Source organism: Trachinotus anak, unplaced genomic scaffold (assembly GCF_046630095.1).
Source record: "Trachinotus anak isolate AG129_WGS33_773 ecotype Australia unplaced genomic scaffold, CSIRO_AGI_Tana_v1 ptg000016l, whole genome shotgun sequence".
Classification (NCBI taxonomy): Eukaryota; Metazoa; Chordata; class Actinopteri; order Carangiformes; family Carangidae; genus Trachinotus; species Trachinotus anak.
This window is the reverse complement of record NW_027273867.1, coordinates 21,063,748-21,082,761: the sequence shown is the minus strand read 5'-3', so window position 1 is coordinate 21,082,761 and position 19,014 is coordinate 21,063,748. Positions and strand designations below refer to the sequence as shown.

The following is a 19,014-nucleotide window of genomic DNA, read 5'->3' as shown; positions in this document are numbered from 1 at the left end:
TAGATCAGTTTAAAATATTGATATAATAACAGTCATTAAAAACCAGCATTAATCTCAGATATTCAGTGAGGAAACTTTTAAAATACACACTGTTGAGACTAGACGCAGTCAGAGGTCAAGTCAAGCTCTGAAGGATCCGGGGAACGAATCTTGTGAATGAACCAATTCTAGTGACTCATGACACTGAAAAGAACTTTGCACATAATGAAGTCAAACTTTTCTGGGGACATTTTGCTCAGTGTATTTTAACTCATTACTTTAAGTCATTGCTGTCTGGTAGGAATATGTCTTAAAAGTTTAGAAGTGAGAATATCCACTGGACCTGATATACTCCTCACATACAGACATCCCCCCAGCAGAGAGCCTTTCTGCAGAGCATCCTGTACAACTTCCTGTATGGCAAGCTGTTTTCCTTTTAATTTCTATTGTTTACACAGGGGTTTCCTCGCAACACGGTTTGCAAATGTTATGTTTGATTCACAATACCTCACACTGGTGTGTGTACATGCATCAGAGATGTCTGCGTCTTGCTGTGCACCAGGCACCAGGACTGTCCCTACAGTGCTCACAGAATGCTTACATTTGTTATCTCTGTCTGTGTAAGGTTTTCTTCTTTGTAAACATCTGTTAGGGTCAGGGTTGAGGCTGTAGTATCTGGGTTATGAGAAAATCATGGTTACAACACTTTTTTTTCCTTTTAAAATTCAGTTTATTGTTTGTTTTTTTTAACATACCAGTATCAAAAACATGCACATACAGATGCAACAGCAGTACAACAATACAGCAGAGAGATGGGACAAAAAAAACAGCCATATTTTGTTACATTTTTCAAGGGAAACCATGAAGCACATACTGTACCTGAGCTTCTCCAAGTAAAGGTGCTGCATCACTTCCCTCACCCACAGAGTGTGACCAGTTTTTTCTTTCAGAGCTTCTCTGGAAGTTTAATGGTCTGAGTTGCACAATCTCAAGTGTTGAGTCAAGTGTTATCACACGTCATCCCGTTGTCTCTCACCTAAAACTTCATGTCTCTCTGATCTAATGTATAATTAATGAAGGCATATGAAAGGGCAAATATGATATATCATCCACCAACCTTTCTTCAGATTGCTATTTATTGGATTGACCGATTTTCACCCGAAAACCCCATCAATGTATTTGCAGTATTGATGTGCAGTATTGCATTATTTGATTTTTCTAATTTCTAGCTGCAGCGCGTCTTTAGACCCTTCCTGCAACGCTCTGCAGCCATTTCCACAACTTCCATTTATGGCTTATATAATGACTGTCATAAAACTAAGCATTATTTGGGCAGAAGTTGGAGACTTTCTGCTTTGAAAACCAGTGCAGCCATAACACAAGTTATTATAAATAACAAACTGCGTAGATAACTGTGTAAATAATGGTCTGAGGCACAGTGAAACATTCGAACGGTTGCAGTGGAGGCCTCTGTCACCAGGTGCTGCTTGAAATACTCAGTCTAGCACATCAGGCTCACAAAAGTCTGGAGAAAATCTTGGCAAGAAATGAGAATACTAAGACCACAGCCATGTCCCGGTTCCACAAAATAATTTTCAGCAGGTGCACTGGAAAAGTGACCAAATTAACTATAATCAAAAAAGTCTGCAGGCCTATGCATATTCAAAAAAATGTCTGAAAACATGTCTCCAGAATTGACAGCTCATTGCTCAGCCTCTCCCCCCGCTGTCTCTCATTGCACGACAGCCCACTGTATCTCTGGCCTTTTTTTTCTGAACAGAACCTTTGAGCACACATTTATGTTGTTTTGTCACAGAGATGTCATTCTCTTTTATGCGATACACATGATTTTACTTCCTCCTGCAGAGCTGCAGCTAAAGCTCCAGTCCACAAAGTGCCAGACAGGGAGGGGAAGTCAAGGGAGAAAGGGAAAGCGAGATCAAAACAGAGCAGTGTCTCCTCAGACATAATAGAAGCTGTCAGTGCCTAGCTGCACCTCCTCCATCTCTGCCACCTCACAACTCCCCTCCACACAAACAAAGTGGTACCCCATCCATCTACACAGTGCTGTCTGCTCAATCCAAACCCTCCACTTATCAAACTGCAGACGGCCTGTTGAGCAACGCAGCGCTTATCTCACTTAATCTCCTTCGAGACAATCTCGCTACAGCTGACCTTTCTTCTGTAAACTGCAGTTTCCTTTCCACGTAAAGTCATTTTCACTCATTTCATGTCTCTTTAGGGCCTTGTTAATGAGTCAGGGGGCTAAAGAAATTGCAGTGGTTTCCTTCTGTGTCTAATAAATTGGTAAAAATATAGTTTTACTCACACCTCATTGGGCAGAATGACAAATTAAACTTACTTTTTTAGCAAGGCTGTGTTTTCCAGCAGCTCGTATGATGCCTTCGTTTTATTGCCTGATGGGAAAACCTCTTTATTGTGGCAAGTTTAAGGAGAAAAAACACATTACCAGAAAAGGAGAAAAATACCACCACCATTTAACAATCATTATATGGGGATAACAGAAAGATTCCTATGAGAACACAAGAAATAAGGGGTTACAAAAAGCCGAGGCGAGTTGTCAGTTTCCAGTCGCTGCGTATTAACGAGCCAACCAGCTGCTCGAGCATGTTGGGATTCCACACGGCGATGAAGTCAAGGTTTCTCTCATCCACCAAAGATGTCGCTCATCTCTCTGGTATGACTCTGGGTTTTTTAGGATTGCATCAGATTTCTCTCGCTCTCTCTCTGTCTGTGTCTGTCTCTCTCTGTGGTTTGTCGTCTCGTTCTCTCTCTCTCTCTCTGTCTCAGGTTTGTTAGACTGAGGATATGAGCTCATGAGCTGCGGGTCAGACAGGATGACGTTTGTGATAGCCTCAGCTCTGTAGCAGTTTTATATATCACTGATGTAACAGATGACAATAACAACACTCATTCCATTTCTTCATTACTACTGGGAGCCAAGTAGGTGGATTTTTTCTGATTTGTCATTACAAAACAATTTTTTCACTTTCTTTTTTTTTGTTTTTTTTGTTTTTTTTTTTTAGATGGTCACCACCTCTGGGAGACTGAGGCCAAGGTTGAGAGAGACGCCTCAAAGCCTGTAAGTGATACATATGACACTATTATCATGATGAATCTGGAGGCAAGGCTAAAGCAGCTGTTCTCAGTCTTTTAAACTGAACTAAGTGGCAAAATATTTTCAGTCTTCACATGAAAACAAATTGAGTTTAAATAAAGATTCTGAATTATCTAGAACCTAGAACCTTATCTTGATTTACAGCAATTCAGCCCTTCACTTTAAAGGATCAGTTCACCCTAAATTTAATGAATGGCCTTTACTTTAAAGGGTCAGTTCACCTGAAATTTAACTATTGTCCTTTACTTTAAAGGATCAGTTCACCCTAAATGTAAATAATGACCTTTACTTTAAAGGATCAGTTCACCCTAAATGTAGATAATGTCCTTTACTTTAAAGGGTCAGTTCACCCTAAATGTAGATAATGTCCTTTACTTTAAAGGGTCAGTTCCTCCTAAATGGTGGTAACTAAGAATCTAAGTTTCACTGTTCCTGCCCAGCTTTTGAGATGCATCTCTGAATTGTTTTTGCTTCCACCCCAATACGGCACAGGATCACTGGAAGGAAAAGTCAATACAACCTACCTCTAAAGTTTTTTTGTAAATAGGTCGTAGATATCTCTGAGGTGAATATCTCATTCTAAAGAAACCACTGTACACCACTGGAAATAAATGAAAAAATAAGTTTTCTTGTAACTTGGAAGAACTAATACTTTATTAACCTTCTAATTTTTATTTTAATCATTTATATTCTATATCTTTTCCCTGATTAGCATAAAATATTCATTTTGTGACATTTTTGAAACATTTTGTTTGACTGTTTATAAGAAGAAGATAATAACAATGTGTGTGCAATAGAAATGTAACTACAGCCAGGATCTGCTTAGCTTAGCTTTACATGGAATCTAGGAGCAGGAGGAAACAGCAAGCCTGGCTCTGTCTGAAGATAACAAAATCCACCTAAAGCTCACTACTTCACATACTAAATCTCGTTCATTTAATCCCAATAAAAACCAAAGTGTATGAATGGCAGTTTTATGGGAAGTTTGCTGGATATTGTTGCCTTTGGACAGAGCCAGACTAGATGTTTCCCCCTGTTTCCAATCTTTCTGCTAAGCTAAGCTAACCAGCTGCTGGCTGTAGCTTCATATTTATTGTGCAGACATGACACTTTGGTGTCGTGGCTTCTCATTTAACTCTCAGCAAGAAAGCAAATGAGCACATTTCCTAAAAAGATATCCATTTACACCGCACATACCGACCACAAAGTTAATATGAATACTGAATGCGCACACTTTGGTCTGCAGACTAGAGAACACACTCACAGAAGTGTGACTGGAATATGACTGTGGATTTTCTTAGCCTGTGGTGGAAGCCCCTGGGGGTGAAACAGCAGTGTTGTGTTTCAAACGTGTGGAAAAGGTTCTCGAAAGTTCAGCCTTCAACCTGTGGGAGTTTGAGCTTGGCAGTGTGTCCTGTCTTGGCCTGGGACAGCGAAGAGAGAGCGAGAGAGAGAGAGAGAGATAGTGGTGGGAGTCTGGGAGATAGACGAGGGGATTAGATGGTGTCTATATGTGAAGCGCTGCACCTGCTCCCTGTGTCTTCTCATTGCAAAACGCACTCGCTCTCTCTCTCCCTCCCTCGCTCTCTCTCTCCCTCCCTCTCTCTCTCTCTCTCTCTCGCTCACACACACACACTCATACAGTGACTGCTGGGACACATCTGTCTGCTTGAATAGACAAAGGGCCTCTCTCCCTCCCTCCCCCACTCAGCCCAGTCTGCTGGATTGATCCCATTTTAAACACTGACGCTGCCTTGGCCAGGTTTGACCTCTGCTGTTGCGCCACAACGCAGACCAAACCACAAATTCAGCATACCTCACCGCCTCCGTCACCTGCACACACTGACCTTCCCCAAGAGCGAAGCAGATCTGGGACAAGAGGCGATGATTTAGTTTTGATTTTAGGAATCATTTACAATGATATACATCAGAGTATTCATAACAACTCACTTTCAGTTCCAAATGAGAGAAATTACGTCTGTCAGGTAAAAACATCTCACTGCTAGTTTTGATGATTTTCATGCTTTTTACACAAATTAAACGTCCACTCGCTCCTCTGTGAGATGAGATGACTTTACACTACAACACGTGTGCACATAAAACTTTCAAACGCAAATGAATGATTTCATCTGTGCATGGTTTTTGGATTCAAAATTAAGCTTGTTTTTCATAAATTGTATAAATTGACGTTTTGGACATCTTCCACACAAGTGAAATGCTGAAAATGTTTCCTGTTCAATCTGGACACAATTACAGCTTCCACAGCGCAAATGGTGAACCGTTTCCAGAGGTTTTTATCAACAAATCCTCTGAAGGATAGATGGATCGCGGTGAATGAGACAAGTCGAAAAAGCCTCATCTGGCTTCACTTGACTTTACGACTGAAGTGATTTAATAAAACGTGTGTCAGCTTTCACCTGTACATGTCAGGGCCAGCCATCCTCCAAAGCACAGTTTTGTAGACAGATGACTTCCTCCCTGGCTACCGAGCAGCACCTCCAACACACGCAGACATATAAATTCACACACACACGCACACACGGGCAGAGTAGCACGCACATGTGGGGCTGATGTGGTCACAGGCTGAACCCAGAAACGTGGTCGCTCCTGGCCTTCGTTCCCTCCTCAGACAGCAGGAAGCTCTGCTGGGGAAATAAACTATCTGGACACTCCCGAGTTCAGTTCATTCAGCTGAGTTATTCACTGTTCAAACAACCAGGACTCTCTATAAGCTCAACTTCATGGTCTCTTTGTGGCTCTCTCTCTCTCTCGTTTGGGATTACAACCAGATTTTCAGATTTCACTCACACACAACCACAGGCTGCAGATTTCAAGAAAAGGAGACATTCGCATCTCAAATCCCGTCTGCTGACCTGCACTGTCTCTCCCAACCATCCCCACCAGACAAAGACAGATACGATGCAAAACACTAATAATAATTATTGTAAAAATTCATTTAAAAAAACAGTTACAGCAAAAGAACAATAAATACATAAGAAAATAGTTTTTCCATCTTAAACTACAAAACCCTCCAGGGTTAATTTGGATTTAATCTTCATATTTGGCAAAAACAAGTGTTTGCTCCTCGCACATAAAAATAAAGGACCCTCCTGTTGTCCTCAATAGTTCAGTCTCTCTTTTTCTTCTCCTTTTTTCACTCATGGAGCTGTATGTTTATGTATGAAAACAATTACCAGAACAGAAATGGTTGTGTACATGACCTTTTTGTCGTTGCTATTTGCCACAGTACAAAGCTCTTTTTATATTTAAGATAAGATAAAATTACACTCTGGTTCCCGGGGAGCAAACTAAACACATGAGACCAGATAAAGATATGAAAACGATAAAAACGGAGCAAAGGAAATAAAAATAATGGATTGTACAGATTAAGTAGATGCAATCAAAGAGTCAGTAGAAAAACAAAAAAATACCATGAATCAAATAAGAAAGTTTTATTCACTACAATAACTTTGACATTTTCTCTGCCTGTTCATAACATTTCTTCATTTCAGTCAAATTGTTAAATTTGTGGCTTTGCAGAACTCACTCCTGGTTGAAATCCCTCCGTATCGGAACCAAAGACTCTCCGCTCCGGTCCATGTGAACTTCTACGTCTGCAACGGCAAGAGGAAAAGAAGCCAGTATCAGCGTTTCACCTACGTCCCTGCCAGTGGTAACGCTCTCCTCCTCATATAACCACTTATTGTTCTTGACCAATCGTGAATGAGCCAGTAAAGGTTTAGGGCCCAGAGTTAGATCTTGTTATTAAGATAATATATAAAAGAAACACAAGGAAATATAAACAGAGAAGCAGGCTTGTGAGGGGAACAGCTGCAGTTTGATTCCTAGATCACAGGATAAATCAGGGTGGAGAAAGGCAAAGAGCAATGCTCGCCCCTCCCTCATTAAAAGGTGCTCTTGAGCAAGGCACTTAACCCCCCCCCCCCCCCCCCCCCCCCCCCCACCACCACCACCACCACCACCACCACCACCACCACCACCACCCAGCTGCTCCAGTGAAGACCAACAGATCAGACTGTGGTTGCACCAGGGTGGCTCTCAGCAAAGTCTGTGTAAATAAGCAGGATTGCTTCACACTTTGATGGGAAACAGAGCTGTTGTGGCGGGTCAGCATTTCAGTTAAAGCACAGAGGATATTATAGAGATAAAGAATTGTCTTGTCGGTGGGTGGATTTGGCAGCTGTTTGCTTTTGAAGGATGAAGCTGTTACTCTTCATGGCCTCATTAACTTTCTGATGAAACTGCATCATCTGAACAGGGATTTTTCAACTAATATTACTGCTGCTGATTTAACAGCTGGACAAAAATTTGGATGTACAGTTTCTAACATTATGAATTCAGGATGTGAAGAAGGTTAGAAATAGTGTTTCTATTGGAGTTTCATGCTGGTGAAGCTTTTGTGAAAAAAAATATCACCAGTGTTTTTCACAGACATACAGTAGCCAGGCCAGTTTGAGGCTCTTTCTTGCTTATTCTGCCTTTTCTTTTACTTCCCTGTCAACACTGCAGGACTTTGACATTCATATCCCAGACTAATTAGAAACACTTTAGCCTGGATTTTATATCTGAAGACGAGAACAAACTGTTTGTATTCCCCCTTGTCTGGTGGTTTTGCAAGGGAGGAACAAAGCAACGCTAATATTCCTTCATTGTAAAGAAAAAAAAAAATCTATAAAATGTGTTATTTTCCCTACCTGTCGCTACATGAACGCTGCAGTGACTGGACACACATGGGTGGGGAGAGGGGCGTGGGAAAAGCATGTTATTTGAATAGAGAACCTTTTGCCAAGCTAAATATAAACACTGACCCACGAACTGAAAAGTAAAAAACCGCTGCTAATTGCGCTCTGGGCTCAGAGTGAAAATCCAGTGGGTGGTTCAAAGCTGTGATTCAAGTGAACTGGCCCAGCCCTGTACGTGGGCGACGGAGTGCCCCACTGTGAAAGTGGAGCATTGTCCTCGGGATGCAGAGGGTGTAAGGGAGGGGACAGACTGGGGGGACAGCGAGTCTGGTCAGTGTCTCCTAAAGGGTGAGTGCTGCTGAGGCAACAGTCCAGCTGAGGGGAACAGTCTGATCTGTCAGTCTTCGAGAGGAGAGAGTCAATAAAAGTTTAAAACCAGTGGGCAGAGTGAGTGAAAACAGTAGGTGGAAAAAATTATTAAAAGCTCAACTTTTTCTGGGGTTTTTTTTACGTTAATTTTTTTTTTGCAGCAGCAGCAGGTGTGAGAGCAGAAAAACAACAGATTTATTTTGGGACATACATTACACATGGCTGATTTTCACCCTCCGGAAGCCCAGGGGCAGGCTCTCTTTTGTGGCAAGACAAACATTTGCACTTCTTCTGCTCCTTTCTGTGCATCTGCCTATCCTCCACCGGCAGACAGACACACACTTCCTCCAAACAGGCCTAAAATAGGGGTGCGCGTTGCTATTTTAAGCGCTGTGGTTGGTGTAACCATCCCATCGCAGTTCCTCTTTTACAGTTGTTGACAGTGGAGCCTTCAGTAAGGCATGACGTGTCCCGGTTTCACTCTTTTTAGTATAATTAGTCCCTTTTTTAGCCTGGTACACCCTGTAAAATAAAAATATCTTTTAGAAGAGACATCCCGAAGCAAGCAGAGTCATGAAAAACACAAATAAACAACTAAACAACAGTGTAATATAAGAATAAAAACTGCACAAGGAAGAATAAGTATAACTTATTTACTACTTCAGCTTTGATTTCCAACACATGCTTCATTTTATAATCTAAAACAGCCTCGAAAAGAAGAAGTAGTTCCAGTTTAGTGATGCGGCGATGAAGTTCAGGGTCAGAGCCGCGCTGTCGTTTGCTTGTAACTGGACTGTAATGCTTGTTATATAAGAGTGATGTCGTGTCACGAGCTGCAGCAGCAGATTGATGGCCCACATTTGAAAATTCAGTGTCCAACATGTTCCTGCGCTGGAATCTGGTCGAGTGGCCAAGATCACAACGACTGAGAACAAGCCCTGCCTCGTTTGAACTCAGCACTGGTCCCCGCTTGTACGATAACCACAATCCATGAACGCGCCGAAGCCACCATTTTGTCTTTTTCAGCTAAATTTGGGCTTTAAAAGCAGCTTTGGTGCCCGCTTAAACTTTCTCTCTTTGTCTCAATGAGCTAGCAGTAATTTATTTTTAATGACTGAACCCTGCTGTGTATGAAGCTGCTGTTGGAGCGACATATTTCATATCACACATTTAATGGATATTAGCACCAGAGCAGGATCCAAAGAAAATAGGGCTTCTATTATAGAAGCTGCTGGATGTTTCTCGTGTTGATGAGTCATCCCTTTTTTCCTTCTTTTTTTTTTTTCTCGCTTTGTGAATATTTTCAGCAGAGTGGGAGAGCTCAGGCGCAGACACAGAGACTCATTGATGAGAGTGTTTGTTTGGCAGCGGGTCTCCTAGCCACAAACCCACTCACTCACTCACCCTCGCAGGAAGGTTGGAATATGTGTTTACTCATTTAGCTTTTCCTCCTTCTGTCCTGCCTCCTCTTCCTCCTCTTCCTCCTCTTCCTCCTCCTCCTCCTCCTCCTCTTCCCTCAGTTCCAACAATAAAGACGGAGCCACATGACGACTACGACGCCCCTCTGGTGTGCACTCAGCATGGTTCCACCCTGGCCTTGCACCCAAAGCCATACTTCCCCACACAGGTCATGCCCCCGATGATGACCTCTGACCCCAGGCCGTGTGTTGTTGGCGGGGTTTACCCTGTCAGCCAGCAGAGACTGACAGCCAAGCCTTCCTCACTGCCTTCCTCTTCCTCTCCGAGCACCAGCCCCAAACTGCACGACCTGTCGCCATCACCCTTCACCAAGTGCCTCCCTGTCGGCCCAGCGGTCCCACACCAGGGCCCCCAGTCCCCAATCCCTCACGTCTCCATCATCCAGGAGACCCCTGGGCGCTACCAGCTGCCCAGCCTCTACCCGCCCAGCAGCTCCTCCTCCTCCCCAACCTCGCAGCCCTCCACCCCGACCGACGCTCCCTTCTCTCCGGCCCACTGCATGACGCCAGCCCAGCCGGTCAGCGGCAGCACCAGCCCAGGCGCCCAGCAGCACCCCAAGGTGCCAGAGAGAGGGCGATCCTCCCTGCAGGAGGACGGCAGCCCCCCGACACTGGCTGTCAGCATCAAACAGGAACCACAGGAGCTGGACCAGATGTACCTCGATGATGGTGAGTGAAAAAAGTTTTTACAAAATTGTGCTTCTTTTTCTAGTGCATGGAAAAAATTATAAAGTGAGCGCCCGTCCAACACCCTAATTAACTACACAGAAAGGTTTTTATTGCCCTCCTGCATAAATGACCATAATATATCTGCAGGTGCTGATAGCATTTTTGATCAGTATCATATGTCTCGCCGGTCACTTTGCCAGGAGCCCAAACATTTGGCCTTCAAACTTCAGTTTGCAGCTTTTGTTTTGGCGGAGAGCTCTTCACCAATTATCATCTAAAGGAGCAGTCCAACATTTTGGGAGAACGCTTATTTTTTTTCTTGTTGAGAGAAGATTGATAGTTGATAGCTATATCTGCACAGTATATATGCTTACCTGGCTTTATTGTGAAAATGTGATGTTATTGTTTGTGTCAGTTACAGTTATAGGCCACTGCAGGAGAGGTAGATTGTTGTGGGAGCGATAACTGTGCCAAATCTTTTTATCACTGCTGTTGCAATTCCTACTTTACTGAAATAGATCCTGTCAAAAGTCCTGCATCTCACTTTTGTGGTTCTTCTTTCCTTTGCTGTCAGCGTTCTTCGTCATCTCAATTCTGAGGTAATTAGATCAAAGAAGCCTGGTGGTCTTGTATTTGATATATTTGGCTTTAAACCCTGCCCAAAGCTCCGTGATAAAATGAATGTGACGCCCTTTTATTTATCTCAGCGAGAGCAGGATTTTAGGAGCACAAACTTTATGATCTCACTGCTTTGGCCCTCTGCACTCACCACTGAGGTTCGGGGGCTGTGTGCTCTGCGCTGCGGTGATTTGAAATAAATTGGATAAATGATCTTCCTCTGGGCAAGAAAAAACATGGCCTGGCTGTGCGTAAGTCCTGGGGAGGAGAGGAAAGGAGTGCAGTAAATGAAGAAACACTAACCAGCAGCTATCAGCACACAGAGCAGCCGAGCTTTGATCCGTCACCAGAGCCCCTGCTGAACGGTCTGGCCGAGCTTCCTGACGATGGCGAACGAGACGCTGTTGTTGGGCCACAGACTGCAGGACTCAGACTATTCCCATTGCCACTTCCTTTGAACAGTCTGGGTAAATACATTAACACTTGTTAGCGCTGTCTGCAGGGACATTAGGATGGCTAGAGCTAGACATTTGATTTGTAATTATGTTGTAACTTGTGCCACCGCTGCTTACGTCTCTTGAGGATTTCTATGTTCAAAGGTAGCCTATTAAAGTACGCCACCATAGCCATAATGGATATTTCTGAGGTGCTGGGCCCACAATTACTCTTGTTTTCATTGGCAAATTGAGGGAAATTTTACTAAACACTCCAAACTAAATGCGGCTTCTCACTTCATTAAAACCTTTGGCAGAGTTTGACAGCACTTTTTTGCTTTTTGGCCACGCTCAGGTGTAGTGTTACTGTAATTTCTTGACGAGCATGCTTGTTAAACTCAGTCAATGATACCTGAGACTTTTAAGAAGCTGAGACCCTGATTGTCACTGAAATTTATTCATTGAATATGGATTGTGTGTGTGTGTGTGTGTGTGTGTTTCGGGCTGTTATAATAGTACATAATGATCTGTACTTAATTGTTGCCATTAACTTCTTTAATTTTGTGCAATTTCATTTAATTTCACAATAATTTGACACAAATAATTTAAGTGAATAATTCAAACGAAGGTTTAACCACTCTTTAAACGTGTCACATTTAAACACAGTCACGTTTAAAGATCTCCCACCCAAACTTTGTTGTTGCCCTATTGTCTGTAATCAGAGCTGATATCTTTCCTCTGTTTGCACAGCCCTCTCATATTCATCAGGATCCCCCTGTGTTTAACATTTTTATCACACCGTCCCCTGAGAGGTAGCAAACATGTCTGCTCATGGAAAGTCTGAATCGTATTCTCTCTGGCCTCGAGCCGGAGCTATAGGCTGCAGGGTGCACGGTCTAAACTCCTCTGCTGCTGAGACTGAGCGAGATGGAGGCCACGGCCACGCTGCCATAAAACTTGCTGACTGGAGAGGTTTGCATGCTTCCCCTTGGCTCACAGAGAGTCTGGGAGAGGTGGCCAAAGCCATACGTTATACTGCACAGTAGTGTGCCGAAGATTTTTGTCAGCGGTGAGGTAACATGAGCAAAACATGTGCATTTTGAAGTCAGAGCTGAGCCAAATAGCATTACGACATATTTTTTTTCATGGCGTGTTGTGGCCTTGTTAGATGTCAGAGCAGCACAATTGATGACCTGAGGCTTTAGATGATCATAGGCAAAGTATATGTGAATAAATTGTGAGTAGTAACTCACTGAATCTGCCTGATCTCTAAACAGTAAAACTCTCTTGCTTCCTCAAATTATTTCCAGCCACAGTTTGCAAAAAGAAGAAGAATTCATCATTCGTTTGTATGATCAAAACGTACGGCATTTTCACACTGACTTTACACAAGCTGTTACATTTATGGTTTGAATGAATTATCAGCTTCTCTTTTTATTAATTTGGCCTTTTTGGAGGATTATATTTTACGTATTCGTCAGTATCCACATCTGTTATGTATTACATGTTGCCAGTAACACATATTGATTCATTGCTAAATACAGTGAGCGGCCAGAGAAGAAAAAAAAAACACACAAAAAAAAACACCATCATGATGTAATGTAACAACCCTGCAATAAAAGGCAAGAAAAGTGCAGTTTTTTTGGAGACTTTTCTTTTACTTTACGACTATAATTGGTTGTCTTTTAATTTTATTCTTTGAGTTTTGAGACTTTACTTTGTGGTGGTCTTAATTATACAAATTACACTAAAATACACTCCAGTGCAGCAACAACAAAACAAGAGTCTACAGCAACACTCACAGCTCTGTGAGGGATATTGGACCATTTCCACCATCTTAGTTTAATATGTCGGCTTAGCATGCTAACATATTCTAGTTAGCACTCAACACAAAGTGCAAGGATGTTGCACATATTTGGCCATAAACCAAAGTACTTGACAAAATTAATTCTTGACCTGATGATAAAACGTCACAGGATGATCAAAGTCAGTAGGTTTCCTCCACTGGGGACCATGAATGTGCATATGCAATTTCATAGCAATCCATCCAGTAGTTGTTGAGATATTCCAGTCTGGACCAAAGCGGTGGACTGACAACAAAGACGGTAAATTTCATGAAGGTCATACATATTATAGGCCTGTTGTTTTGAGTTACAACAGCAGCTCAGCGTCTGAAAGAACATTGTCATTGTGGTAATATTTTGCTGAAGTCTTCTCCCTTTCTACTGTTCTTTTTTAAGGCCTACAAAGTCTCCTTCTTTCCAAAGCTCTATTGTCCAGTCATTTTCTTTTTGAATAATACCTGGGTTAAAAAAAAATAATTGGCGAAGGCTGTGGTGAACTACAGAACCGCTCTGTGGGACTGACTTGCAGTAACCCAGTAGGAGCCTCGTAATGTGGGCCAAGAACATCTCGTGGCTTGTGGCCTGGACTTGACGTGGCAGTACACGGGGGTTTTAGGGGGAGTTGTGGTATTTTCTGCCCCCCAGCCTTTTTCTCTCATTGTCTCTGTTCTGGTCTCTCAGCTGATTTATTCGCGGCGTTCAGAGAGGCTGTTTAGTATCTCGCCATCTGATCAGTTCCTCTTTAGTGTTGTGTTGTTACAGGCCGGATCATGTTGATGCGTTTCAGCCCTTAATGAGGCAAACAGTGGTGTCCTGCTAATTGTTTGGGAGTTCCTCATTTGTCGGGGGGTTTCCTGGTCGGAGCGCTGGGCTGTATCAGTCAGCTCCAGCTGCTGTGGACCTCCATGGGACAGGAAACCAGTTCCTGGATTATTTCATATCAAAAGCCACCTTCCTGCTCTTAAAAAACTGTAAAGTTAGAAACACAACACAAAGCAACAAACACAACAGTGCAGTGCCTCATGTTAAATTAATAACAATGCTCTCAGAGTTTGTCGCACACAGAATTCAAGTATATAAGATATAATAATACTGTTATTTCAGAGCCCAAAAATAATCTACATGCAGTATATTGTTACTATTCAGCCTGTGTTGTCACAAAAACAATCTCATGAGAAAACAATCTCACCACAAGGTCCATTTAGTAGCTGTTCTGGAACTTTCAACTGGATGGTTTTCATCAGCAGATGGAGTTCGTCTATTAGCCACAAAATGATAAATGTTCACATTTCCATTTTTTTTCATAGCACTTTAAGGACTCATCTGTGCTGGCTCAAAGGAGCTGTTTGTGAGTCGTGCTACTGCTACATAGCTAACTTTAGCATTAACAGCTGTTTGCTTACCAGACAAGAAGGTTCAGCATCAAACTTTATTCCTTTACTCGCCAACTCTCTTGTTTATAATTCTACCACTTCTTTTCTTCTACTGAAGTTAGCATGCTAACCAGCTAGCTCCGTCCAGTCTGCTCTGAAGAAGTACATCTTCTCTAAGGGCGTATTATAACCTCTTGTATTGTAAATGCAACAATGGCTGAAGCTCTTGGCAAGACTGGTATATAATCGGCTGTTAATCCTAACATTGGCTATGTAGCAATAGCATAACTTACAAATAGCTCATTTAAAAGCTGAGGTTCAAAGTTAACTCTCGACTTTAAAGACAGTAATTAAGAAAACAGTCTCACTTAGAAGTTTTGATCAAATCACAATCATATCAAGACTGGACCTCAGCTTTTAATCCAACATGGACAAGAAATCCTTAAAGGAAAAGTGTAAATTGGGCAACTGGGCAAACGCCATCTACTGCTGAAGACCATCTAAAAGCTCCAGAACACCTACTACAAGGTGTTTTCTCAAATGTATTTGTAATATTTTTTCAATTGAATCATAATTTTTCCAGAAACCGTGATTCCACATTCTACATCTAAAGTAAGAAAATCCAATAAAAAGCACAAATACAAAACAGTTTTCTAAATTAAAAAAGAATATCCCCTCCCTCGATGTGTTTGTTGATGTTGAGTTTGATGTTTGAACCATCTCTATCACATAAATGTCTCTCTTGAGCAAATCAATGTGGGCAAAGAGCCATGTGACATAGATGTCACACTGGTGCTGGGCCTATTTTTAGGCCTTTGTTGTAAACACACTTAGAGATCAATAGATTGACCCTTTTTTTCTTTTCAATTAGATCCTCAACATCAAATGTGACGGCACAATGAAAAGTGGGCCATGGCAACAGACACATAAACAGTAAATGTGGCCTCAGTCAGGCAAAAGATAAAGTTTAACTGCCTGGTCTTCCTTTGTTTTATGTCAGAATAAATTTCTCTTTTTACCATTTCATGATGTGAAAGCTATTCTGCCACATGTGGCGCATGATGTGGCGCAAGGAAAAATATCTGAATCTCATAATTCATCCGTGATTTTGATGGTTGCCAGGCAGGTGATGACATGATGTGCAGGTTTGACGACATCTTGATGCCCTAAATGTGCAGCCAGCGTCCTGGTTCTAAGTACGCGTTGAAAAATCCGTGTAATGACGTCTCCTTGAGGTCTGAACTTAAAGAATATATCCTTCCACCTCCAGATGCGCAGAAGGTCAAAGCCAGATCAAACGGAGCAGCGGAGGTCAGTCAGTTCAATCTGGGTCGGGAAGAGCACACATGGCAGCTGAAGAACAGACTGTAGGAGGGTGGAGATGAGGTCTGAGTGTTTATTTCTTCAGGTTCAAGTATGTCTTCTGGTAATGTTGGTCATATTCTCACACTCACGCGGCTGGTGGCAGTATGCTGTCCTGATGCGGCTCGTTAGAAAGCATCTTGCCTTACATATACACAAAAAAAAGCATCATTCTGATCTTACCGTTAACATAACAGCGCAGCTACTGACCCTGATGAAACTGGAGCTCAGATCTGAGGAGGACAGGCTTCATTCAAGGAAGAGATTTTATGGTCTCCACTGCAACATGGCAACAAGATGTCTTTACACTCCATTGTAAATAAATATCTAAGAGATGGCTTTACCCACTGACGGTCATAACATGTGGCTTGGCATTTAGCCCATTACTTATAAAACAGAAAAACAAACAGCAGACCACAAGTTTTTGGTCTTGTTTCTCTTCCTTCCAGGCAGCCTCACATGCAATCAAATCAATATGCAGAGACAAGAAACTTGTTTGACATTCTGTATTCATCACAGTAATGAACTTCTCACCATTATTTATTCACCAAAACTACATTATTGTTTGATAAAGCTGCTGCCAGCAGAGACCCCTTTAAAATGCTCCATGGTGGTGCAGTGAAGATTTGTCTAAAATCCAAGACTTGGGAGTCAGTTAGTAAAATAAAAAAAAAAGATGTGGTCAAATAATTGTGAGAAACTATTTAAATTGGAGATTAAATTGAGGATTATTTTCCATCTTATCGATTTATTATTTGATCTATTAAATGTCCAAAATGTAAAAATGCAGATCACAATTTCTCAGAGCCCAAGGAGACGTCCTCCAATCTCTTATTTTGTTCAGCCAACAGTCCAGAACCAAAAGATATTCAATTGACAATCTTTTAAAGAGGATCAAAGCAGAAAATCCTCACATTTGAAAATGTTTGGCAGATTTGCTTAAAAAATGACTTAAACAATTAATCCATTGTGAAAGTATTTGCTAAATGTTTGTGGATCAACTATTCGATTGATGATTTCAGCTCTATTCACAAGCTACAGTATGTTGTTGGAAAATTCATTCAAGAAGTCAAGTAAAATTGATGTATTGATTGATTGTTGTGTCAGTGATAATGAATGAAGCAATATTAAATCTTCGCAACAGGCCCTGCTCACATCTGCAGTATCGTGAGAAAACAAGGTGCAAAAATATTATAATGCACGACATACTTAAAGCAAATTTTGATACAGAAGTGAAAGAATGGGAGTGAAAGGTTGCCCTAAATCTATGAAATCAAAATGTTTGTCAGTGAAGTGTACATAATACTGAGTTAGATGCCTAAAAATGTGAAAACACTGGTAAGGTCCTTTAATTTTGAATTTTTGAACCTTGATGATGAGTCTATCCTTATTTCAGCCATCTGCTAAATCAAGTGCAAGTGATTTAGATCACCTGAATATAAATGTCACTGCTGCCTTGACGAGTTTTCTCCACGCTGCCAAGTTCTTCACAAAGACATATTGCTGTGAATCGCACCCTGTCTTCATAGTCACATAACAGGTTCAATGTGTCCATGTGTTTCTGTGACACGCTCATGTGAGATCGTGGTTATCAAACCTCTCAGGAGACCTCCCTGTTCCTTTATTAAGAGCAGTCAATCAACAAGCCGAGCGCTTTAAGGTCATGTCTAGACAGTGTGAAATCTCTGTATCACTGTGTGATAGCTTCAATCAGAGTTCAGGTGATTTGTTGTCAGAAACCAGATTTTGCACCTACATTTTTACAAATTTGTACTATTTTGAGTTCCTCCTCAGTTGTTTGTGTACTATCTCTAGGTGATGATGACACTTTTAGGTCTGGTTTTTTAACATGGTAGCCTCCCACACAGTCCTAACCAGCTCAAGATTATTTTTCATGCTCGGAAGTGACTGGTATTTCTGTGAGGAAGCAGCTGTGCCAGCGCTGGGTCACTGCCTGAGATGAAAATAAATGTTTAAAAGAATAAAATCCTTCCATTGTATATGTGTGTGTGTGTGTGTGTGTGTGGTGGTGGTGGTGGTGGTGGGGGAGGAGGGGGGGGGGGGGTCTCAGGTTTCCAGGCTGCTTTCCAGCGTCCAATCAGTCATAGGGAATTCCTCCCTCGGCCCACTGGCTGAGATTCTCGAGGCCAGCTCCAGGGGTGTTCCCCCCTCAGATTTCTCATCCTTGCGAGAGGGAGCCTGAAGCTGAACCTTGATGCTGATTAGAAAAGTGAGAAGCAGATTAAAGAGGGAATTGGAAGGGAAGGAGTTGTGGAGACTATCTCTTCCAAGTAATAAATGAGTTCACAGATAAGAACAGTAAACGCTAATGAAAAATGAACCATCTCAATCCCCTTTAGTGAGGCAAAAAATTACTGATCTGTCCTTTTCTCTGTTATCAGTGAATTGATATCTATATATTTTTCTGGTTTAGCTTCAGCCAGCTTGTGTAGTTGCTCTTGGCTCATCCCACCTTTGTCAGCCAAAGCACACAGCTGATTAAAACAGATAAACAAGTGCACCTGGATCCTTCAGAGACAGAAGGAGGTTGCATCATCTCTCTTGATAAAAGAGGTCAGGGGATCTCAGATATAAAGTGATTCTATTAGGTGGGCTCAGAGGAAAGGATGGATCCTATATAGCTCAGATAATTTTATTCTCAGGTGGAAAATTTACCTTAAAGCTGCACTAATAAATATTTGAATATTAAAGAAGACACTGTGTAATATGTAACATGATAGGTGTCAGTCATAGTGACAAAACCACAGTGAATTATAAAGCTAATCTGCAGTTTCCCTCAGTGCTATGAAGTGTTTTAGTATCTTTCAGCTCATTGTTTTGGTTTTCTGGCCCACTTGTGTAATGCACAGAAAGACATTGGACTCTAACGACTTTGGACAGACGTCACATTGTGGTTGGAAATTAAAATCAGGTTGACTTAAAAAACCCAGCGTTGTCTAACTGACATTGTGTTGTTTGAGTTTTGCTCACAACTAGAACGTCAGTATTTTATATATCAAGATGACATTTGGAGGACGTTGGATTT

General features: G+C 41.8%; 1 protein-coding gene across 1 annotated transcript in view; it reads left to right on the top strand.

Moving 5' to 3' along the window:
* The window catches only part of nfatc1 (nuclear factor of activated T cells 1), a 41,712-nt gene that overhangs the window by 20,206 nt on the left and 2,492 nt on the right, over positions 1-19,014 (top strand). Inside the window, exons 7-9 of the mRNA XM_071500132.1 lie at positions 3,027-3,082; positions 6,659-6,791; positions 9,711-10,337. Of these exons, the coding sequence (XP_071356233.1) occupies positions 3,027-3,082; positions 6,659-6,791; positions 9,711-10,337 (816 nt within the window). The remainder of the gene's footprint in view (positions 1-3,026; positions 3,083-6,658; positions 6,792-9,710; positions 10,338-19,014) is intronic.